General features: G+C 40.7%; 1 protein-coding gene across 3 annotated transcripts in view; it reads right to left on the bottom strand.

The window, feature by feature from the left end:
- The window catches only part of MAN1A1 (mannosidase alpha class 1A member 1), a 168,354-nt gene extending 147,728 nt beyond the window's left edge, over positions 1–20,626 (bottom strand). Inside the window, exons 1-2 of one of the 3 annotated variants that reach the window (XM_017872224.1) lie at positions 20,366–20,626; positions 18,305–19,132 (exon numbers count right to left, since the gene is read on the bottom strand). In XM_017872224.1, the coding sequence (XP_017727713.1) occupies positions 18,305–19,132; positions 20,366–20,392 (855 nt within the window). In that variant the 5' untranslated portion in view covers positions 20,393–20,626. Of the gene's footprint in view, positions 1–18,304; positions 19,133–19,367; positions 19,620–20,365 lie in introns of those variants that run through there. The other 2 variants (XM_017872226.1, XM_017872227.1) reach the window with 2 other exon arrangements.
- Positions 20,627–24,974: the final 4,348 nt, after the last annotated feature.

The following is a 24,974-nucleotide window of genomic DNA, read 5'->3' as shown; positions in this document are numbered from 1 at the left end:
TATAAATTCCATTTTTAAGTATCTCAAGGATCTGTTCACTTTCTTTATCTTCACTACCCCTTTATGCATTTAGGCCATCCTCACCTCTCATCTGGATCACTGCCGAGCCTTCTAACACATATCCTAGACTCTAGTCTTATCCAAAAATGCAGATTTGATATTATTTCTGCAACTTAAAACCCTCCCATGGTTCCTGATGATCTCAGGATAAAGTCTAAACACCTGGTCAGACCCCTTCTCTGCTTCATTTCTGTGGCCCACTTCCTCTTCTCAGCACTACTACTCTGGCTCAGTCCTCTGGCTGCCCTGGGGACCTTCATATATTCCACTCCTATCCTGCAGCCCTCTTCATCTTGCCTGCAACTGGCTAATTCCCACTCATCCTCAGGTCTAATACTTTACTTCATTTAGAAAGTGTTCCTGAACACCCCAATCTGCCAGAGTTATGTTCTATCCCAGGCTCCCATAGTACCTCTAGGCTCCTCCCAGGGTACTTGTCCCAGGGCCTCCTTACTCTCTACTCCTTTGGGCTCCATGTGGGCAGTGGTGATACTGGTCTTGTTTACTGTCATCTCTCCAGTGCCTTGCACAGGGTGGCACTTCTAAATATTTGTGGGAGAGTTGTTGGAAATGATTCTTAATCTGATTTATTAAAGGAATATAATATTAAAATTTAAAAAAAAACTATTCGGGTTTGAATTGACACTGTGTTTCCCCATTTGCAGAGTTATACTGTCCGTATCTCTCAGGATCAATTAAACAGAGACTTTGTTGTCACTTCTATATAAAACTTGAGTGTCAAGTCAGTAATAATGTATTATTTGGACTCATAGAATTCTTTTTGGTGATATACGCTCACTGTGAATTTAAAATTCAAACTACATTTTTGTTAATGTGGTCATACTTTATAGAATCTCTTGCTTAAACATTAAATAATTGTACGTATCCTAAACTTTAGGAGTCATAGTTGCCCCAAGATGAGGGAGAAAAAGGAAGCAAATTTAGATTTGTTTCTTCCAGTGACTATTGTCTTTCTCTTGATTTAAACAACTTTCCAGAACCCACAATAACTTTCATTAATGCTTAAGGCATTATTTTAGATAATTATATACACACACATAACCAAGTACATATTATGCACATATATATATATAATCTCATCAAGGTGATATATACATACATGAACACATACTAGTAAACACAGTGCTTAAGTTGAGTACAATATTACTCTTGAGAGGCTTTTCCAGACAAACTGAGCATTGGTGCTGCTTTCAGAATTAAAGCATGTTGTCTGCCACAAGCTGGGACAGAAATCGTGCCAGCCCTCACCTCATTTCCCTTTACTTCCTTCTCAGGTAGAGGAGTGACTGCAACAGGAGTCCTGATTCTTTATTCAAGGTGGGTAAGATCTGAGGCTGCCAAGGCACCAGGGGGTGTGGGGAACCCAGCAGAAATGAGTGCACAAGAAGAGGGTGGGGGCAGGGACCAGACAGACCTGGGTTCCAACCTCCCAGGAGCTGCTCGACCCTGGGCAATTTGCTTGCCCCTTCCTGGCCTCAATTTCCTATGTATAAAATGAGGAGAATAAGGTTAAATACCCGTATTCTGAGAAAAACCAAATACTTGTTCTGAGCATTTAATGAAAATATGTACATAAAGTGGTGAGCATAGTCTCTAACAGGAAGTGAACACTCAACAAATGGTATCCTGTAGTTACCGGCATACTTTTCACCAGTCTAGAATTAAAACTGCAGACAGCTGGGCGCAGTGGCTCACGCCTGTAATCCCAGCACTTTAGGAGGCCGAGGCGGGTGGATCATGAGGTCAGGATATCGAGACCATCCTGGCTAACACAGTGACAACACCCCATCTCTACTAAAAATACAAAAAATTAGTTGGGTGTGGTGGCGGGCGCCTGTAGTCCCAGCTACTCGGGAGGCTGAGGCAGGAGAATGGCGTGAACCTGAGAGGCGGAGCTTGCAGTGAGCCGAGATCACGCCACTGCACTCCAGCCTGGGCCACAGAGCGAGACTCCATCTCAAAAAACAAACAAACAAACAAAAAACAAACAAAAACTGCAGATAAAGGAAACAAAATCTATGTCAAGATGAGATGTTAAAAATCTCGCTATTGATTGCCTTAATTATATATAATAATACTAACTGATGGTATAAAATCAATTAAGGAGCCACTCTCAGAACAGGAAGAATAACAAACACATTCTATTAGGAGAAAAAGGGAATACATGATGGAGTATAACTGAGAAGCTGCACTTTTTATTAAAAGTATAGTTTTAACTGTTGCCTCTGTTTTAAACCTAGAGAAAAAGAGAAAATTATCAGACATTGTTATTGTTGCTGCTGTTGTTCATAAACCAAATATACTTGCAAATTAATAGCTGAGGTTTAAAAGCCAACCGGCCGGGCATGGTGGTTCCCGCCTGTAATCCGAGCACTTTGGGAGGCCAAGGTGGGAGGATCACCTGAGGTCAGGAGTTCGAGACCAGCCTGGCCAACATGGTGAAACCCAGTCTCTACCAAAAATACAAAAATTAGTTGGGTGTGGTGGCGGGCATCTGTAATCCCAGCTACTCAAGAGGCTGAGGCTGCAGTGAGCTGAGATCATGCCACTGCACTCCAGCCTGGGTGACAAGAGCAAAACTCTGTCTCAAAAAAAAGAAAAAAAAAAAGCCAGCTAAGGAAGATAATTTTTATTTTAAATATGAAGGCAAAATTCTGCTTAAAAGAGAAATATCTAACTTGGGGACTTGGTATATACCAGTGGAAGACTCTGGGCTGCATAACACACAACAGACACTCTTATGGCTACTAATGTGGTGTGTGTCCCCTGGATTTGTGAAGACAGGGCACTCCAGAGTAAAGTAACCCTGAGGTGAAGGAAGAATCTTCCCTCCCTGCCAGTTTGGCTTATTACTTTCAAATCAGCTCCTGAAAATGCTGTCTGCAAAAATCCCCCAGTGTTTTGGAAAACACTAGCAACACGGCTGACGCATGAGATTTCAAATTAACCAAAGGCATTACTTCCTAAGACAGCTTTCGAGCAATTCTACTGAAAGCTAAAGGTCCACAAATGTGCTAACTAATCATGTAACTAGACAGCTTCCTCTCTCAGGAATTCTAAAAGGTTAGGAGCGAGTGCCCCCAGATCAGAAAAAGGTGATCCTTCTGAACACCAGTGGTAATGTATGGAATTCACCTCTCAAGGTTCCAGGAAGTGAGAGGGCTGCTCATTCCCTGTTGTCAATCATAGTCAATTACTCAGTATTAAGGTGACTAGTCTTCTGACGTGTGTAAAATATACAATACCACTTCTGCAACTCTCCTGCTGTCTGCCTTTGCACCATTAGTACCGCATCTCACCAGCAGAACACACTCAAGGATGGAAGATGATTAAGAGCATGGGTAAAAAGTACGACAGAAAAAGACAGCTAATACTAAATTAAGCTAATTATTAAGCTAGAACTAACACCTGATTACCTGCAGCATATCTGGCTATAAAATCCTCAACCTCTATTACCACATCCGTCAAAAGTGGAGAATTTCTGTCAAAACTTGTATTTATCAAGAATACACAAATTCAGACTAGCTTTCTAATAAACTACCATTGGTTAACTCAGACCAATACCTGGTATACTTTGCCAAACTTCTTCCTAGTTTTCAAAGAAGTCCCTTCTAAATGTCTAAATTGTAGAGCCTTTACCTTATAAAAACCTAGGGTGTAATTCTTCAGATCACAGGTGGGTGGAGAACTACAACCACAGAAGCAAATACACTGACTTCCCAGACTCTCAGGTATATTCTAATAGGATGGTAGTTAAAGCTTTAAGCAAGCAGCAGATGGACAGCATCACCATCTCCCACTCTCCCAGACAGCTGTTTTTAAACTTCCTATTTCAGCTTATCCTACTAGGCTATATCTTGGAATACGACTCTTTTTTCAATTTATAAAATTACAATGGTTTGTTTTCGATCAATTTTAGAAACATTTGACAAGGTACAGGAAGTAAACAGAAATAACCTTTGATTTTAATTTTCCTATTTTCTTTACCATCAACAGCAAGCAGATTTAAAATTCTAAGATTGAAAATATAGACCTAGGGGATTTTAAAAAGCTTGGGAAAAGAGATCCAAATATCCTCGTGCCCAGTGAAGAATACCTTTCCTTCTATTAGTTGGTTTTTATTAAACAATTCCTGCCTTGAAGTCTAACATGAAATACTTTAAAAGTTAAAATTAATATCATAGATTAAAAACTTTCTATTATTTTAGGTTGAATCATAAGAACTTAAGTGTACCTTGTATTTAAAACTAAAACAGCCAAAATGTTCTTTAGAAAATCTTTAAGAGTATAATGTTCCAATAAAAGGAAGTAAACTTTTAGAACATTAGTTGGTGTTCTGTTTCTAAATCTAATCCTCCAGGCATAAACTACAAAGTTAATAAGGAGCAGATTAAAACCACCCAAGAACAAATTATTAATTCAGTTTTCCATTTCACTCTTGAATTCTTGTCTTAAATGCACTAGGAATCTCTGCTGGCAACGTAGTTAAAGCTGCAGCAGCTCTAATAATCAACGGATATTATCACAAAGGGTGGATACATCCTAAAATGAAAGCACCATATGCCTAATTATTGAGCTAAATTTACACACGTAGCTATCTCTGAATGAAATATTTTCAGCTTTTCAGCTCACAAAAATTATTTCTTTCTATGCCCTGAAGGTATTTCTCCAGATTTCTTTTTCCCCGGCTTTCTTTCCTCCCCACATATCTGAGTGTTGTGTGACACCAGGCCCAGAAGTCAGAGGTAACTGGACACTGACGAATGAATGAGGAACCACTCCATTCAACACCCTCTCTATGGTTTTCCTGAGGATGAGCATCCCTTCTGTGTAATAACAATTCTAACAAGGCAAAATAATGCTTACTTTCCTGCCACAGGAAGTGACAATTTTGGCAACAACAACTAAAAAGGGAGGCAACAACAACTAAAAAGGGAGGCAACAATAGAAAATACAAGCTATTACTGGTCAATACAGCAACACTGCAGCCAAAACATACTTTCCTTTCCTGGAAATGACTTTCTGAATCCAATTTACTTACCAACCCCTTTCCTTAGCAGAAGTCCAAGCTTATTACTCCCAGCAATTCCTTGCTGCTAGTAAGTACATACTATGTATTGAATAATAAATGCTATATGACAGGCATTGCACTCAGAGATGTACATACATTTTCTATTCTAATTCCTACAACTCTGAAAAAGAGGAATTATTAGCTCCCTTTCAAAGGTGTGGAAAGGGAGGCCAGAAGTGTTTCTACTCTGCCATACTGCCTCACATTTGTAAAACATTTTGTTGATATACTTAATCTGGGTTACATTCAAGATGAATTGCCTTTTATTGTCAAATTCTGGGCCATGGACCTATGAGATAAAAAAGGTGTCCCCACTTTTACGGTGTCTGAAATCTACTTGAAAGATAACATATGTGCACATGAAATCAGTGACACACAGGCCAAAGATAGAAATAATAAATAACATGGGAATTTGCAGAAGGGGAGGGATCAGTAAAGGTTGAGAATGTAAAGAGGGCTTCATGAGGACATGAATTTTGAGCACGTGAGAAGACTCTCCTTTTGAGAACCATAAACTAAACAAGACGAAATCCTAAACTACATGTGTTCTGGAGATAGTAACTATGTAAGTTTTGTGGAAGCACAGAGTCCTTCCTGGTAAGTAACAGAGATACAACTCAAGAAGTAAACTGAGGCAGATTTATGAATGACTACGGATACCATGCTAAACATTTGCGACTTCATTGTGACTTCATTCTAGAGCAGTGTTTTTCTAGCCGAAGTCACTGGACCAGAAGAATCAGTATCACCTAGCAACATGTTAAAAATGCAAAGTCTGGGGCCCATCCAGGCCTACTGAATCAAACTCCAGGCTTTTAAAATTTTATTATTATTATTTTTGAGACAGAGTCTCACTCTGTCACCCACGCTGGAGTGCAGTGGCACAATCTCAGTTCACTGCAACCTTCGCCTCCCGGGTTCAAGTGATTCTTCAGCCTCAGCCTCCTGAGTAGCTGGGACTACAGGCTCACACCACCATGCCCAGCTAGTTTTTGTATTTTTAGTAGAGATGGGGTTTTACCACGTTGGTCAGGCTGGTCTCGAATTCCTGGCCTCAAGTGATCCTTCCCTCTGCCTCCCAAAGTGCTAGGATTACAGGTGTGAGCCACTGCGCCCGGCACCAGCAATCTAGTTTAACATGTCCTGCAGGTGATTCTGATGCATGTTGAAGTCTGAATCATTACTTTATAGGAAATGGAGGACCATTAAAAAACCTGAGTTGGGCAATATGGGAGAAGTGATGTTTTAGGAAGATTAATAGTCATCTGCAGAATAAACTGGAAAAGGGACCATTGACAAATGCATAAAATTCATTGAGCCTCTACCATGCAATTATTTATATGAGACAGCATTTTTCAGGAGAAACAATATGAAACTGGGAAATAGAAAACCAAGCTTCTTTCTCTTTCTCAAAATATCACACCTTCTTAGGGAGGAAAATATTTATGTAATTCTGATTTCTCTAGTGGAAAATAACAGCTAACCTATGACTTTTCATTTTAGTATGGTACTGTAAGCATTACTCATTAAGACACCTTTATCTCTCAAAAATTTTTGCCAAAATGGAAGCAAAACAAAACCAACTCTAGGTATATCCTGTATAAAACTGAAATACAAGAAAAATGGCATCCCTTATTAAATACTGTCCAGTATTCTAGGTAATAAAGACATGAAGACACTACCTACTTTAAAAATAACATATCTTTAAAAAAATGGCTGCAGATACAAACACTTTTCAATAAAACAACAGAATCTTTATATTCGAGTGTTCACCTTTAAAGGAATCTCACAATCATCTACGTTTATTTCACCAGTGTTATATTTGGTCAAAAAGTTTTTTTTTTTTTTTTTGCACCACTTTCACCAGTTTATGGTCATATAAGAAAATGAATGCAGTTTTCATTTTATAAATCATTCTGGAAAACAACCTGAAAACTGGAAAAGGCTTTTCCTACATTCATTAGTCTCTTTATTCACTAGGTCTGATTCTAAATGACTTCTGACTGTTGTTGAAAAAAAAAAAAACAAAAAGACAAAGGCTTGTAGCCATTGAGTATATACATTAGAAAGGACTTCAAAGATGAGTGGACACCACTTCTGGAATACCAGATTACTTAGCACGGAATCATACTTAACCTGAGTAACTCCTGCAGGCATGTTTATTTCAAAGAGCATATTCATTCAACACATACGTACTGGGCCCTATTATGGGCAGGGCCCAGAGCTAACTTATCTGTTGGACACATAGATGAATAGGGGAAGCTCTTTCTCCTGCCCTCAATATGATAGCTCTGGAAGGGACGGATGACTGCAAAGAGCCAATGTCATAGAAACTCTGTATTCTTGGGAGTTAGGGAAAATAGAAGTACTTCCAACCCTACACTGTGGCTTTATCTTATTACCGATGGAATACTTAATAAATCATCATTTTTATTCACCCTAACTGCTAAAGCAGCTTTCAACAGTAGTTAATAAATCATCTTCATTTTCTATGCTCCTCTCCCACCCCCCTTTAAAGCTACTGAGTTCTTCATTACACATTCTATGTTAAGTAACCACAGGAGGATTAAATAATGAAGACTAACCAAAGTGCTTAATATGAGTGAATGTATACAATGTATTAGATACATGCCAATTATAAAATACGTTTTTTACTACATAAAGTTCATTTTATACTTCCTAATAAGAATGCCTCATAAAATTGCTGACTTGGGCTAATAACTCCTTAAATCACAATATGGACTTCTCAGGCATTTCTGATTATGAGCTGAAAACCTGTAGTTGGCTAGATAAAACATTCACCACTGCTAGTTGACTAAAAGAAAGTCTCCAAAAATAGTGTTGTAAATATTCTAAAATTACTATCATGTCTAACCACAATTTATAAAAATAATATAGTACATTTATGTCAATCGTTATTCATCATGTTAACACAGTGTTATAGCCAAATTTAAATAGTTCTGGCGTTTGGCAGACTTTTATGAACCAAGGTCAGAATATAAATACATTTTGAAATATGCAGCTCTTCACTATCTTAAAAAACATGACTAAAAACATTTGAAGGATTTAGTGTGGAAAAAAAAAAACCCCAAACTTCACACACAAAAAATCATGCTTTTCTTTAAAATATCTTTGATAAAATGCATATTTATCCTATTAAAACACTGAAGACCTCTCACACACACAAGATTAGCCTGCCTCTTCACACATAAGAACAAATATTTCTATGAAATCTCATGATTTCCTTTTGGTTAAATTTTCTTCTTTAAGAATTCAGCTTTGTAAGACTTGCCATTTTCTGGCATCATTAAAATCACTTCTGAAATTCTATTTGGACTACTTTTGATCTTCAACTATTAGAAAAGCATCCTGATACACTCCAAAGGGAGAAAGATCCTTCCGCAGATCTCCAGAGAGGTCAATACCTTCCTCAAATATCTGAGGCAAAATCCCAACTATCACTTAAAAATGAAGATGCGCTGGTCAAGCTGGCTAGGTCGTAGTTGAGGGATGTGGGCTGTCCCAAGAGCCTGGTAAGAGCTCCTATCAATAAAGGATATTTTATCCTAAGTGTGCAATCTAGGGGAAAAATTTTTTTTCTTCCAACTTTGCTTTATAAAATCCTAACTTTTGCCTTGGGGACTCTGCCTCCCACAGGAGTCCATGTTCCATTCAGCCACCTTGCCAGATCCATCTCCTCTGGTGGATCTCATTCCTTAGGCCTCCAAGCTGTGCCATCTTCCCAATCTTTCTCCTTTTAAAATTTCCTTGTTCTATCTATACAACTCCCAAGGAAGAAATGCAAATGACCAACACAGGAGACAGTGTTGATCAAAGAAAAGCAAATTGAAAATGCCATATACTGCTTCATCACCTATGAAATTCACAAAGAATCAATAGACTCCATTCACTATATGATACATGGGAGTATAAATGGTTTCTGGAAAGTTATCCCTCAAAACGTACTATCTGTTCGCCAATTTATTTCCCCTCTTAAGAATTTAAAAGAAAATCCCACTTACTAGGGTGTGCGCAATAAAAAGTGAGACAGAAATTTACTGGACAAAGGTGTCTGTCTCAGCATTTTAAATAAGAACAAAAAAGTGGAAATAATCTAAATGTTCAGGTACAAAGGACTGGTTAAATAAAGTATGATGCTTTGACATGGATATATTATGCTAACATAAAATGACACTTGCAAAGAAAATGGAAAAAAAAAGTATATATAGTGTGGTTATAACCATGGGGGAAAAATGAACTTACATATTGGGGTTAGGGAGGAGCATTATTGACACTACTTAGTTACTGATAAAACTATGAAGGATTTTTTTTTTCCTACTCTAGTGTGCTTTCAAATTTTTCTTTCCCAAGCAGACATGAGTTTATAAATGAAATAACACAATGGAAGACACTTGCTTCAACAAACCTATTCTATCCCTTGCTAAGACAAATCTCAAAGTATATTAATAACTCTGCTGAGCAACTTTATTCATCTACATTTAAAGCAAACCTTTAAGAATCAATAAATGGACAGGCATGGTGGCTCACGCCTGTAATCCCAGCACTTTGGGAGGCCAAGGTGGATGCATTACTTGAGATCAGGAGTTTTAGACTAGCCTGGCCAATGTAGAGAAACCTTGCCTCTACTAAAAATACAAAAATTAGCCAAGCATGGTGGCAGGTGTCTGTAATCCCAGCTACTCAGAAGGCTGAGGCAGGAGGATTGCCTGAACCTAGGAGGCAGAGGTTGCAGCGAGACAAGATTGCACCACTGCACTCCAGTCTTGGCAACAGAGCAAGACTCCATCTCAAAACAAAACAAAACAGTAAAAAAGAAACACTGGTGGTCAATTTCAGGCAGCTGGGAATCAGATTTTGAGACAGGGTACATACCCCTGACTTCCCTAATCATTCCACAGGTCTGTTCTCTTGTCTTATGCCCCGAAAGAGAGACATACAGTGAGGAAACACACTTCCCTTTTTAGTACGTAGCTCCAGCATGTATTCCCGTGAAAGAGGAACTAGGGACAGACAATCATGACCTAAACATCAGCTCAGGAAGCTGGACATGCCACCCCCAGCGTAGGCTAGGATCCCTGGCCTCTTGTCCTATTTCTGAGATCATCCTGTCATTTAGAAGAACTGAGGGTTCTGAAGGGACCTTGAGGAGACCATTTAATGAGGAAGAATTTGGCAGAAATGGAGACACTATCAATAGCTTGTAGTCTGTGGATGGCCTGAGTTCACGTCTTGGCTATAGTCATTCACAGGCCTTCGGACACCAATTACTTTCACCCCCTTTCTCATAAACTCCTAGCACAGACAAACAGGCACCAGTAACAAAGGCTGTTTCAGAGGGTGGCAATGCTGTGTTATTAAGCCACCCTTTCAGAACTTGGTGTCCTTCATCAGGTTTTTATCCCCTCATCTCCACGCCCTCTCTCATACTAAGTTGCTCATACTAAACACTCCCACACAAGACAGGATGATCTAATTAGCGACCCACATAAAAACATGAAAAATGCAAATGAAGTTAATATAATATGTTCTGAGTGTCACCTGAATGAAGGATGTACAGCAAGAGTGATGAGAAAGCAGTAGAGCAAATCAGGGACTGGGCTTTTGGTAAACTTAATAGCCAAGGAGATGAGCGGACTGAGAAACATGAGAAAGAAGGAGTCATTCTAGTCACAAAAGTTGAGTAAACACAAAGGATACGTGTGCTTTTCAATTTTATTATCTCTGTTCTGGATTATCTGCAGGACTGCTCAGCTCTAAAGTACGGAAAGCAACTACCAGTGTATTCATGACAGAAATGAGGGCTATGACTTTTAAATGCTCTTAAGCCTTAATCTCATTTGGTTTTCTTTCAAGTACCTAATGATCACAGAAGTCTTTAGCAGAACTCAGTGGGGGTGGGGCACTGCTGCCATATTCCTGGGAGCAAAGGAATTAGCCCGTATTGCTTTCTTAGGCAATCCCCTACCCAGCAAAGATGTCCCACCTCCCTCTAGGATGGTCTCAGTGGGGCTTCTGGCAGTTGGCCCGTCATTCGGGGCTGAGGAGGGAAGGCTGGTCGGCCAGTCACCAAAGCACACGTTCTCATTAGAGTCAAGTTTATCCCAGGTGGAGTGAGGCCTGGTTCTCAGTACTTCTCAACACCTGAAAAGCAATTCTCAGCTATTGTTTGTACACTGGGGGCATCTCAGGAAGTCACAGCTCACTGGCCTTATTTCTCATGTGTAAAATGAATAGCGGCTCTGGAATCCTAATAAATCTAAATTCAATGTGAAGCTCTTAGAAAGACCAAACTCTCTGAGCTACAAAATAAAACTGATTTAAGGGAACTTTTGACTATCAGGTGATGGACGGAGCTCTGATTATAGAATTTATCAGAATTACATAATTTTTGCCCAGCCTAAAATAATAATTCTCACTTCTTAAAAACATTCCTCCAAGACGAAACAGACTGAAATTCACTTTACTCGATCTCTTTATGTAAAAGATTAACTTCAATACTTAAGACAGGTAACTCAGCCAGGCATGGTGGCTCACACCTGTAATCCCAACACTTTGGGAGGCCGAGGTGGGAGGACTGATTCAGCTCAGGAGTTTGAAACCAGCTCGGGAAATATAGTGAGACCCGATCTGTATTGTGTAAATAAAAAAATTCTTTATTAGAAAAAAAAGAAATTAAGATAACTCGACTGTGACTACTCTGAGAAAGATGGTATCTGCAGGAATAGGCATATTTGACTGTCAGAAAGAGACAAATTAATTCTTTAACACATATTCTGAAGAAGCTGAAGACGTATATGCAGTAAGTATATCATTCTAAAGACACAAGTTTTTTTGGAATTTGGCAGAAATCAAAGAAAATCAGTGTTCACCGTAGCACAATAAAATTACAGTTATATGGAAAGGTCTTTTTGATGAACTGGAAATGTATCCCTTTAAGCACTAAAACTCAATTTTAACTATTTTTGATGCCCTTTTGAAACTTCATTATCCACTTTCCTGAGTTATTAAACAGTATATGGATCGATGCAATCTTGGCTTGATGGCTTTTGGTGGTGACCAGTAACAGCAATAATCACAAGCAGCATTTACTGTGTGCCCACTTCATGTCGATATCATTCTAAGTGCTTTACTATCACATTTAAGCCTTGGGATCCAACAAAGTGGGTACTACTATTAACCTCATTTTACAAATGAGGAAACTAAAGTTCTGAGAGATTAAATCATTTGCAGAAGGTCACAAAGCTAGAGAATGGTAGAGAACAGATTCTGACCCAGGTTATGTGAGTCCAGAACCATCCTTCTAACCACGACATCGCTCCAAACGAATGGAGCAGAGACAGGTAAGTGCACCCAAAAAGAGAATCACCAGAACCTACTTGGGTGGAAAGAATTGCCCATAGATTGATGCGATTTTTACATGTATGTCTACTTTTAAAATAATCATCCTTTAGGTTAGCTGCCATTCTTCTGTTATCCATCGTGCAGTATCAGAAGAGCACACACGTTTGTAATTTTAAAGCAGCACTTCTAGTCACCACATGTCCCTTCTCTGGGTGCTCCCCTTTCACCCTTTGTATATACAGTAACTCACTCTCTTCTGCTCTCCCTTCCTTCTTTTCCCCACTTTTCTTCATAAAGATTGTTTAACTGAATGATTACAAATGCCTGTGCTTCTTGGAGAGCTCTTTATAAAGAGAATAAGATGTCCTATCAAGCTTTCCCTGGGTGTCTTTACAAAGAAGGCGGCTTCTAAACCATGCCACTGGTAAGATTTTTAACAATTGACTTAAAAATTACTTTGATCCATGGTTGGCTGAAAAAAAAAAAAAAAAAACCACCATGCCAGTATAAGGTCAAATTTATAATAATGCACAATTGTATGTTTTTTTACTCTCTATTAGGGCCTGCAAATCATAAACATGGATAATTTACACAATTCTTTGGAGTTTTATTTAGGAGACAAGCCATGTGGGGGACAGTGAGCAACACTCACAGAAGACTGGGGCTTCCCTCTGCAACTCAACTCTGCCACTAGCTGGTGACGTGATTTCCAGAAAGATCTTTGTGTCTTGGTTGCCTTTACCGTAAAATGAATGAACTATCTCTCAGATCTCTTTCAGATGCAATACTTTATGACTTAGAGCATACATTTAGTTTTAAAATCTGAGATTTAAAGTTATCATGCCATAATTTGCAGAGTTTGTGTAAAGGGCCTTTTAACAGATTGAGAGGTGGTGTGTGGGGATAAGATAGAGCTCAATCACTGAACACCAAGCAAGGAACTAGGCTAAGAATATTGAGGGAAAAGTCAAGACTCATTTCCTCAAAGAGGGAATCTCTTCCCTAAACGCACCAAACAGGTATCTCGTTTACTATTTTCATCTACTTGGGGGACAGGCTGTTTTGCCACTCGTTTCACAGTATCTCTGGAGCCCACCATGGCTGTTCCTATTTTTACTAATCAAACTCTTCTTTGACCAACATACACACAATTATAAAGAAAGAAATTTAAAAGACCACAGGTGCTTGACTGGGTTAGGGGGTATAACCAGGTTCCAGCGCAATTCTGATCTACCCTGTGTATTCAGCCCTCATCCCTCACACGGATCTGCAGGTATTCCTTCCCTCTGACCTTTGGACACATGCTTAAAATTCTCTTCAATAAAAAATTTGCATTACCAGAGCTTATGAAATAATCTGATTCAAATATGTAAGTTCTTCAGCGAATTTCAACCAATTCAGATCTCATACAAATGCATCTTGTGTAATACTAAGATAAATTTTTCAAGATGCTTTAGTTCATTAGCTCATCTAAGAAGTACAGATAGCTGCATTTGTTTGAAAATACATTTTTTAAAACCTCTTTTCACACTTTTAACTAGGTTGTAAGTCCCATATACATAAGCAGCTCCTTTATATGAATCCTAGTTAAGAGGAAGACAGAATACTCTTCTCGGAGAAACTATCAACAGCTTACAGAAAATGAAGCTGAATGTAATTAACTACCCATTAATGTATATATGTATTTTTTTGCTTTTGCATATTAGCAGTCAGCACCTATTCCAGTACTTACACTGTTGAATACTTATCTACTTGCTAAGGAGAGAAAAACCTTCGCAAACACCCCATGTCCTCCCTGCTCTGGGGAAGGGTCCCTGGGTGGAGCAATTCCACACTGACCTATGTTCAGTAGGGAATGTGTCACAGCACAGCGGCACAGGCAAGCAACCTAAGGATGTTGAAGCTTCTTGGGTTGAGTCTCCAAATCATGGCTTTTATTATTTTGTAAATATTATTTTCCACCCCAGAACTACCCATACAAATAAACTAGAAAGTTAAGTGTCAAACGTGTTTTACTTTAACCTGTCAAGGCAGATTATTCTCACATCTGATCTTTACCAAAAGGGTCAACTGTCAATAGTTAACATAAATTATAGGCTATATGCCAAAGGCTAGTATAAAGTATAATAAATGTGTATTTTAACTATTAGCCATCAATATGAAAATGTTCTTTAAATTCATGATTACACAATAGGTCTGGAATAAAATACCAAAGTCTTGTTTGAGAACTGAGAGAAGGAAACTGTGACCCCACAGGTGCAGGGTCACCTTACATGACAAATCTAAGGCTGCCAGTCTGCACATACTCCCAATCCCCACTTAGGTTGGTGAGGATTCCAGCCTGAGAAGAAAGGAGTCCCCTCTAACAACCTGACAGTCTTTAGCCTCAGCCCCTGTTACTCAGGACCCCCCTTAATTCCAGAAAACGGAAGAAAAAAAAAATCTTCCTCCAAATTGGATTAAGGCTCTAAATCCTAAAGGACAGCACAGGCTCATTGCGCAAGTGGGAGAGGTTACGGGGCGGGGGAGAAAGGAAGCTAAAACGATTTCTGATTGAAAAAAAAAAAAAGTAAATGGACTATTTTTCTAAAACTTCCATGCTGCTATTTTAACTTTTGTGCTTCATTATTCTAACACTGCTTTTCAAAGCAAAGGACAACCTGAGTACAATTTTAAGATCAAACTCATGAAAATAAATATACACTATGTATGTATCTTAAATCTCAGCGAAATCCCAGAGTTAATTTACAAAGTTTTAACAGGGGTTAAGGGAGGAAGATCTTAATTCTATTTTGAAGTTTTACATCAAAGATTTACCATCCATCAAATTAGTAGTGGAAAGCATTTAACATTTTTTGTGAAGCATTCTGTACAATGACCTATTTGAAATTAACAGAGTATCTCCCCTAAGACACAAAGTTGCTAAAAATCTACTGCAGTACTAGTAACATAATTGTGCTGTAGATATAAAAAACAGTATTGACTGACTTTGAACCAAGTACAAAATAACAGGTTGACTCAAATTACAATCCAAGCTTCCAACATGTTAGATTTGAGTGCACTTTCTAAATTTTAACTAAAAGTGTTAGTGCATTCAGGTGTGATAGAGAACCTAAGTATAAAGAGAATTAGAAAATACAGGAACAGATCAGGCATGGTGGCTCACACCTGTAATCCCAGCACTTTGAGAGGCCAGGTGGGTCCATCACTTGAGGTCAAGTTCGTGACCAGCCTGGCCAACACGGTGAAACCCAGACTCTACTAAAAATACAAAAATTAGTTGGGTGTCGTGGCACATGCCTGTAATCTCAGCTATTTGGGAGGCTGAGGCGGGAGAATCGCTCGAACCCAGGAGGCAGAGGATGGAGTGAGCCGAGATGCCAAGATCATGCCACTGCACTCCAGCCTGGGCAACAGAACCAGACTGTCTCAAAAAAAAAAAAAAAAAAAAGAAAAGAAAACACAGGAATGGTAAAGAACAAAACTAAGGCAAAGATTTTGTTTATAACAAAAAGTCCACAGTGGTGCCTGAAACTGAATCCAAATATGTAAAGTCCAGTGCCCTATTTACAATGGGCAACCACTCTTGCCTCTCTAAAGCCAAATATTTACATCACAGTTTTTAGAACAGCATCATAATTTCTTTTTTTTTTCCTTTTGGTTTCCAAAGGAATACATCTGCCTGAACTAATCTGATGGAAAATCATAATCCATTTCTTCCCATTAGCCTTTGACTAAACGCTGAAGCTAATTATGCTGTCTTTTTTGGGTTCTCACAGCAACAAGGAATTTTAAAGAACACATTTAGTTCCACTAGTTTATGCAAGACTGAGCGGTTTCAAAACATCTAGGTGCTAAGATGTTAGACAGAGGCTACATAAATCTCGTTTACACGGTTAATTAAGACCTTGTGATTTAGGGACACAGACAACATGGATCTACCAGGGATGGATATGTACACTGTTAATATGCTGTCCTGAGTCTGAGACTGCTACTGTCCCACTGGTTCTGCTCTGAATGCACTTGTAATCACTGTTGGTCAGTACCAACAGCTTAACATCTATGTATCTTTAGTATTAAAATCTTTTCCTTGGACAACTGTCATTTTGTACTAGCTAACTGGCAGCTCGTATGGCTTTGGACGCATGACATGTATGAATTACACTGTTCAAATTTAACAGAAACACATGCAGATACAGAACATTTGGGGTTAATTTCCTATGGTTTTGGTTGGATATTATTAAGGAGTCTCGGAGGATTTGGTAAGAAGTAGAGCTTTGTTCCACCTTCCTGATTTGGTAGCACAGGCAGGATTTCATGGAGAAAGGAAACTGCTAGACAGTTGTTTTGGAGAGTAGAATCCATTCCCCCAAGTATGGGAGGGTTCTGTCCCTGAGGAGGGGTCTCAAAAAAGCAGATATGCCGATGGACTGTGGAAAGAAGCTATCTGCACAGGAGGGATGAAGGCATTCTTACTAAACTGAAAGGGATCCAAGTCCACTTTAACTTGCTCAGTTACAGCTTAACCAAATTCAGCTGGTCTTATATTACAAAGTCACAAATCCTATGACAATCCCGCTGCCTTCATTCTGCAGCCACTTACACTAAATACCTCTCAACCACCTTAAAAAATCTGTTTACTCTCTGGAAATGGGATCAGGGACTTCCTTTCCTGATTACCTACCCAACATGAAAACACAATATTTACTTTCACAGAGATTATATTATTTTTTAAATGGCAAAAATATTACCTCCATTCATATTTTAGAAAATCGAATCAAGATTTGGAATGACATGCTTTTAATGTGGTTCCTACAGCTTTTCTATGTAAAACCCAGGCTGGTACCGTTTCACATAGGGAAGTAGCTCAGAGAGGAGGCATGTCGACAGACAACGTGGTGACAGGTGACTGGTGGAAGTTCGGACCTCGGGCTTGAAGTCCTGACTCATCACTAACGAGTTCTGGAGCTCTGGGTCCTTCCATTTTCATCTTGAAAATGACAGCCTGAAAGGACTTTCTACGGCCCCCTTCAGCTTTAAGCTGGTCCTGACCTAATCACATGTTACAAGTTCTAACTGACAATTACGAGAAGGAAATTAGGAAAGATGTATCAAAGTCCATGTTTATCCTGGATTAAGTTTGTCACCATTGTGCAGCTGTGGAGGCAAACCTGTTGCATCACATGGAATACCTTATTTCTGGCTGTGCATTAGAAATACAAGAGGCAGAAGACTTTTTATATTTTCATTTCTTAAAAAAGTAAACAATAGTATCCCTCGATGATGGGAAGTTCTCAAGTTTCACCTTTATAGTCTGGAAGTACACACGGAATTCCACCTGGCAGACAAGGGCCACATGGCAGAACCCGGGGTATGCCGGCTCCTTTTACCACGCGTGAAGCCTCACTTTAAAGCCAAGTCCCCAGTCCTTACCAGGGGGCTGATCAGTGTCGTCGCTGTTACTGGTGGGGTGATTAACCGTGTAGCGGCCAGAGAAAGAGGTTTGTATATTACCTGCCCATGAATTTATACCTACCTCGTGTGGCTTGTGCTCACCAGAGTAAGAGCAGGCTAGTTAAAAGCAAAGAGATTTGACCTTAGATCTCACTGGACACATCTACTACCACATTGAAAACAGGAAACGAAACAGCTTTTGACACAGCACCTGGAGGGGGCAAACCTCCATCTCCCCATACACTGCATTGTTGCAGTCTTCAGAGTTTCAAAGGCTTGCCGTTTTTCTCTGAAAACACGGCCCGTCGGGAGAGATTTCTGGCGCGGCCCACTCACCTCTTTGATCTTTGCCCTTTTCTCGCGGATGGCGGCGTCGGCGGGTTCCCGGCTCTCCACCCCGATGGGAGGCACGAAGTCCACCGGGGGCAGGCCTCTGAACGGCGCCTTGTCACGCAGCTGGTCCTGGGCCACCTTCTTCTTCTCCAGTAGGATGTCTCTTTGGATCTCCTCGGGCAGCTTCTGCAGGGTCTCCTTGGCTTCCCTGAGAGCCCGCTCGTGGTTTTCGCGGATCCTGGCCAAGTTGTCCTCCAGGGCGGCCTCCGGGTCCCCGGGTGCCCCCTCCTCGCGGCGCCGGGCTCGACCCTCGGCCGCGTCCTCGGCGCGCGTCCCGGGCCCGGACTTGTGGTCGGAGGCCGGCTGCAAGGCGGGGCTGGAGTGGAACAGGACCCCGCTGAGCAGCTTGGAGGAGTCTGGCAGGAAGAAGATCGCCCCGAAGCAGAGCGTGATGAAGGCGCTGAATACCAGCAGCAGCACGAACTTCTCCGTCAGGCGGAGGGCGGCGGGGCCCGACACCTTTCTGCCGCCGCCGCCGCCGCCGAGCCCCCCGCCCAGGCCGCCGCCCGCGGGGCTGCTGAAGAGCGGCAACAGGCCCCCCACGGGCATCGCTCCCGCTGTCCAGTGGCCCGGCGCCGCGCTGCTCAGCAGCCAAACTTCGCCGCCGCTGGGCGTCCGCGGCTGCGGGGCTGGGTCCTGCGTATCCAGGCCGCCCGACCCCCTCGGCTGGGCTGCGGATCTCCCCTGGGGGAACAACTCCGCGCCGGGTCTTCTCCCCGGGGCGGCTCCTCGGGCACACAGGCACGCGCGACAGACCGCTGGCTGCAGCCCCTGCGGGGAGAGAAACAGTAAAACGTAGTAATTACGGCGATGATAAAGTTTCCAGCGGGTCTCCGCCCTCCGACTCCTGGCGAGCCGCCAGGACCGCTCCCCTTGAGCAGACTCCTGTCCAGCTCCGGGCACCGCCCTCGCAGCCTACTCTTCGGACTTGGGGTGAACTTTTCGGGTCCCGTGGGTAGGGGCGAGCTGTCCCGCGCAGGCGGGGGGCAGGGCAGCGCGCTATCACCTCGTGGAGGGGCAGCGCACCTCTGCGCAGGAGGGGCGCAGCGTGGGCGGGGGACTCGTCAACTTCGCCCGCTCCCCATCTCCGCGCTGAGACTGCTGCCTGTTTCCTAGGCTGGGCTGAGCGCGCTGGCCCGTGGCTCCGCAGCCCCGGCGCGGCTCAGGTGGGCGAGCGCGCGGACCTGCGGGCGAGTGGCAGCGAATAGAGCAGCACGATACCCTCCGCCGTGGCCCCGCGAGCACTAATCTCACTGCCGGTCTCAGGGCTGTAGGAAACGAGGGAGGCGACGCGGCCGGAGAGTGACGGCGCGGCCGGGCCAATCACGCGCTGTCCAGGGTCCCGCGGGGGCGGGGCCGAGGCAAGGAGGGGGCTGCGCGGGGCGGGGAGTTTACGGGAAGCGCAGCCTCGCGGGGGCCCGGCCGGCGGCAGGGAGGTCGAGGGGCCGGTAGGCGCGAGGTAGGCGGGAGCCGGGGTGAGGAGGGCGATGGAACCGGTGGCTGAGGCCCAGCCCCGAGAAGCGGCAGGCGGAGTTCGGGGTCCGGGAGTTTATCCTGCGCCGGCCTCGGCCGGGGTCCCCGGGGTGGTTGATCCTCTACTGACCCGGGAGGCGCCTGGACCGGCGCGGGACCTCCCTGCCTCCTCCTCCGACCCCCGCGGGGCGGTCGGGGGCGCTCCCGAGGAAGTCCCGGGAAAGACGGGGTCTCGCAGGGGATCCCGGGCACTGGGTCGTTCTGAAGCACGATTTTACTCCAGTTACCCTCTTTTTATCCAAGGCCAGGGTTCCCCACATGCCAAGTGGCAGTGAAACCCCAGTTCCCTCGGTTAGGGGAGCCGTGACCCTGGGAGCTTTTGAGCCCTCTGGTATAACATCCTTTTCCATCTTAAGAGATACAGTTCTATGATTGCTTAGGACTTTTTTCGTATGCGCCCTCTCTTCCCCCCCAAAACCGAAAAAACTTGTATGCCTCTCCCGCCCACCCCTACTTTTCGTGTTCATTTACCTCATAGAAGTTGGTCAAATTTTCCATTCGAAGACGAGTTTTATGCTGCGGCAGCTTCAAGCAATAAGTCGAACATTGTGTTGAAATTAAGTCTTGGATCCGACTACTTCCAGCGAAGTGAGGAGTTGGTCCAATAGAAATTATTTTCCAAAATGTGTTGTAATTCCCCTGTTGCTGCACAAATAAAGTGTTATCAGAGAGGAAAACGTTGACTGACTTCCCATTTCTGAAAGCTGATTTGTAGTCGCCTTATTTCAGCCTCACCCTTCTCTGGAAATGTGACGTTAGTTCTGTTTGTGCTTAAGACGAAACAGCTAACACCTTTCAGGAAGGTGGTTCCAATACAGTTGTTTCCAGGTGTTAAGCTGTATGAGAAAGTAGAAAAGTAATCAGAAATCCTTAACAGTTTTCTTTTAATTATTTAAATATTAATTGTAACCATCATTATTTGTCGTCTACTTGTTTTGTGTAAAATGAGTCATACACTCAAAGTTCTTGTTAATAGGAAATTATTGTTTGATAAAGCTGGCTTTATGGCTTGGTAATTTTGATACCTGCTATGAAATTCTATGCCCAGAAGAGTGCAGCATATCCAAGCAGGGTAATAAGTTCAGACTGACCTGAAATAGAAAACAAGGATGATTTTTTTTTTTAATGATGGAAAGGCAATTTTTATTTCAAACGATTATGCATTTATAGGTTGTGCATAGGCTGAAAGATTTGAATCACTGTGGAATAATGTTTCTAACAACATCCTTAAAACTGAGTTACCTCTTGAACGGATAGATAAATAGGAACTGGGTTAATTACCCCAAATGCTAATCTTTTATGATCATCCTTTTTTGGAATGATTTATTTTAAAATTATGTTTTAAGAATGGAATTATAGCCCCAGAAATATTTAGAAGCTTTATTTCAAATTAATGTTATTAAGTATTCCAGCAAAACAATAAATTCCACTTTTAAGTGTATGTTAAAATGGTGATGAAGGAGAGTTATAACTTAATTCTATTACTGACACTTTAATTTTGATACCAAATCAGTTTGGGCATTTAACTTCTGTAGTGGAAATATTCAAAATTTAGTACATGGGTTTAAGGATTTTTTTTCCCCTAAAACTTTAAATTTATCTATGTTGTTTCTAAATCTTTTAAAGTAACTACTCTTTTTAAGTTCATCATGAAGCTTATTTTAAGATGGTTTTTCTTATTTTCTGTATTTCTTCTATGACAGGGTTATACTTGCAGCCTGGCTTTAATAGTATGTTAAACAAGAAGTTAACATGGGTGGTTGATTACAGGTACATATTAAAGGGTGTCTGTGTGCATTAGGTGGGATAAGATCTATATGGAAACACCGATATTTGGGCCAGAGCAAATTTGAAAAATTCACAAAGAAGGTATCTGAAGAGGCATAGCAATCAAAGTATGCATCCTCTTTAAAATAACCACATAAAGCCCTGTGTGCTCATGGTAAGGGAGGAGTAGAAAGAGTCAACAAGTAAAAATGTGCATTTTGTAGAAGCAAAATCTGACACTTTCCTCTGATTTCAATGCTACAAAGCACTTGACATTCTACCATTGAAAACAGTACTTTGTACCCTGAGATAAAAAATAAAGGTGATTGGTTCTTGTCCTTCAAGTAATGAAACCTTGACTTTGTCCCCTAAGACTCCCTAGCCACATCTGCCTGAAGGTAATGTCACCTTTTTTATGAATGCAATGATAGTGCTGAAATTGCTGTTTTCTCATGGATGGTCTAATGTAAACCTAGGAACCTTAGTAATTTTGTGGGATTTTTTTTTTTTTATACTTGCTGTGTTTTTTTATTTGGCCAGCCAGTCCTTTTGAAGTATGACTCTCTTGTAATTTTTGCAGGTTTGCTTGCAAACTTAATTCTTACATTTTCCTTTTTCAATACTTAATGTCTTTTGTATTTCTTTGATAATTTGTAAATTTTTGTGTTTCAAGATTATATCTTTAGAATCAAGTTATTTTTTAAAAATCTGATGATCAGTGATACCCCAAAACACTACAAAGAAATCCCCAAACAAATGTTGTCGCTTAGATTTTCCTGCTTTCAAAAAAAATTACCAAAAGGTAGATTTAATTTTTACATTAGCATGCCTAAAATGAAATATAGTAATAATTATGAGCAGAGTTACAGAGGAAAATTGGCAATATTTTATAACACTGGTAAATTTATAGTTTTATAAAATTATAAGTTCTCAAAAATTAAAGTGCAAAAACTTTTCTTAGGAAGTTTCTAGGCACTACTAGTTAGAAGTTTATGGAAGAATCCTTTTGAGGATTTTGTTCTCTTACTTTAAATAAAACAATCTAATAAAAGAAATGAATTTAATCTACATGTATAGTAAATAATGACTGAAATTCTCTAACAAGTTAGATTTCTGATAAAATCTTTTAATAGGAGATTTTCTAATTGTCTTCAAATTCTAGGTCACAATAGGTCTTTGCTCTTATTTAAAAAAAATCCAAATGTAATATGTAAAAAATGATTTATTGTGAATATTAATCTTGAAGTTTCAATACTTCAATGGGCACTCTCAATTTTACATGAGATATGTTAAGTTGGAAATCAACCAGAGTTTTAAAGGAAACTCAGTGTTATTTGTATGCAAATTGGAGTCTACTGTTATATTTCTGATTCCATGTTTTTGCTTTTCCTCGATTTACTTTGAAACACCTGAGTGGCAGATTATTTTTATACAACCCCAATCACATTTTTTTGAGGGGGCGTGGGTGCCAGGGACAGTGAAGGCAGGAGCCCTCTGTTCCTGCAGGCTCCTGCTGAAATACACAGTTTTGTTTTAAACACATTTCATAAATATTAACTGTCCCCAACTTAAAAACATTGTGTCCTGCAAGTATTTGTGTGCATTGGCTCTTTGGAACTTTCAGAGCATTTTTCTTCATAGAAACAGAGTTGTAAATGGTGCTTTGGGTTGCTAGCCTGCAGTGCAAAGACCTCACCCTAGGGAAGAATAACATCTTGGAAAAAGTACTGTTGCAATGCTGGTAATCAAAGTAACATTACATTAGAAAGTGTTTTATTTATTATGAGTGTTGGAGCCTGAGGACAAACAGATTTATTTGAAAGAGGAGATATAATGATAGTTTCAGAAATATTCTAAAGTCAACTTGCAAGCTCAGAAAGGTGTGTGGAAGTTCTTAGGTATAGTTTTCCTTTACCATGTGTAGCTTTCTTTTGGTTTGAAGAATATCATAACTATTGCCCTTTAGGTATTTTTACTTTGGTTTTGTTTTGATTTGATTAACAAAGGGACTGAAAGAAATAACAGGGAGAGGTTTTCCTGAGGTCACTGGGCAAGGGTTTGAATAAGAGAGGAATTTATTATAGAGCGCATGCATGCGCATGTCTTGGCTATGTGACCATGGCCAAGAAGTCACCTATTCTGTGTCTCTCATTCTTCATCTGCAGCTTTGTTGTGCCTCTTAGGTTAAATGATGTAACTAATATGTCTGGCACAGTAGGCATTTAAGAAATTTAAGTCCATTTTTCCCCTCTCTTAGAAGGGTAATTAATGTTGGGAATGAGGAAAGAACAGTGTCTGTGGGATTCTTCTAAAGAAGACCCAAGAAAGGATGGCAGGCAGGGTATTTTAGGTTATGTGGCTTTTCATATGGTTGTCACTTTTCAACTCCCAACCCGTATTTGAATAATATCCACTGGAGAAAAAAGTATGGTTGGGAGGAACAGCGTCGGGTTTGGTAGCTGGAGAGTCTTAAAATGTTTCTTCACCCTTTATAGGATCAAAAGGTTGACCAACTAACCTACTGCTACTACTACTACTTGTTAATTGGCAATTTATAATTGTATAAATTTGTAGGGCAAAAAGTGATGTTATGATTTCTGAATATAATGCAGAATACTTAAATCCAGGTAGGTAACATATCCATTACCTCAAATACTTAATATCGTTTGTGGTAAGAACATTTGAAAATTACTTTCTCATCCGGTTTTAAATGTATAGTATTCTCTCATGAACTATATTCACCATGCTGTGTGATAGAACTAGAAAGAGAAATTCCTCTCATCTGAGATTTTGTATCCTTTGACCATTATCTCCCCATCCCCAGCCTCTGCAGGGTAGAATGGTGATTCTGTTCTCTGCTTCTGAGTTCAGTTGTTTTAGATTCTATGTATAAGGGGGAACATGTGGTATCTTCCGTGCCTGACTTACTTCACTTAGCATTGTTCTCCAATTCCAACCACATCATCACAAATGATAGAATTTCCTTCTTTTTAAAAACTGAATAGTATTCTTTATAGTTCCTAAAGCCTTGACAAAATGTGAGTGATGGCAAAGTCTCAATGTGAGGAGAATGGCCTTATGGTTCAGTGCCTGAAGAATCAGGAAAGCAAGGTCTTAGAGCTGAAAGGTGGCACTGAGAATGCTAACAATGACCGTTAGGGGTCCTTGTATATGAAATGTTTGAATGGTATGACTTGAGGAGCATATACTATTTCAACTAAGTGAAACAAAGGAAAAGTTTCTTTCCATGGTCAGAGAAAGATATAAAATATTTCCTTTTCAGTTTCTAGTACATTAGATATATTTTAAAATA

The sequence above is a fragment of the Rhinopithecus bieti genome, unplaced genomic scaffold (assembly GCF_001698545.2).
Source record: "Rhinopithecus bieti isolate Rb0 unplaced genomic scaffold, ASM169854v2 scaffold_6792, whole genome shotgun sequence".
In the NCBI taxonomy this organism is placed as follows: domain Eukaryota; kingdom Metazoa; phylum Chordata; class Mammalia; order Primates; family Cercopithecidae; genus Rhinopithecus; species Rhinopithecus bieti.
This window is presented reverse-complemented; position numbering and strand designations above follow the sequence as displayed.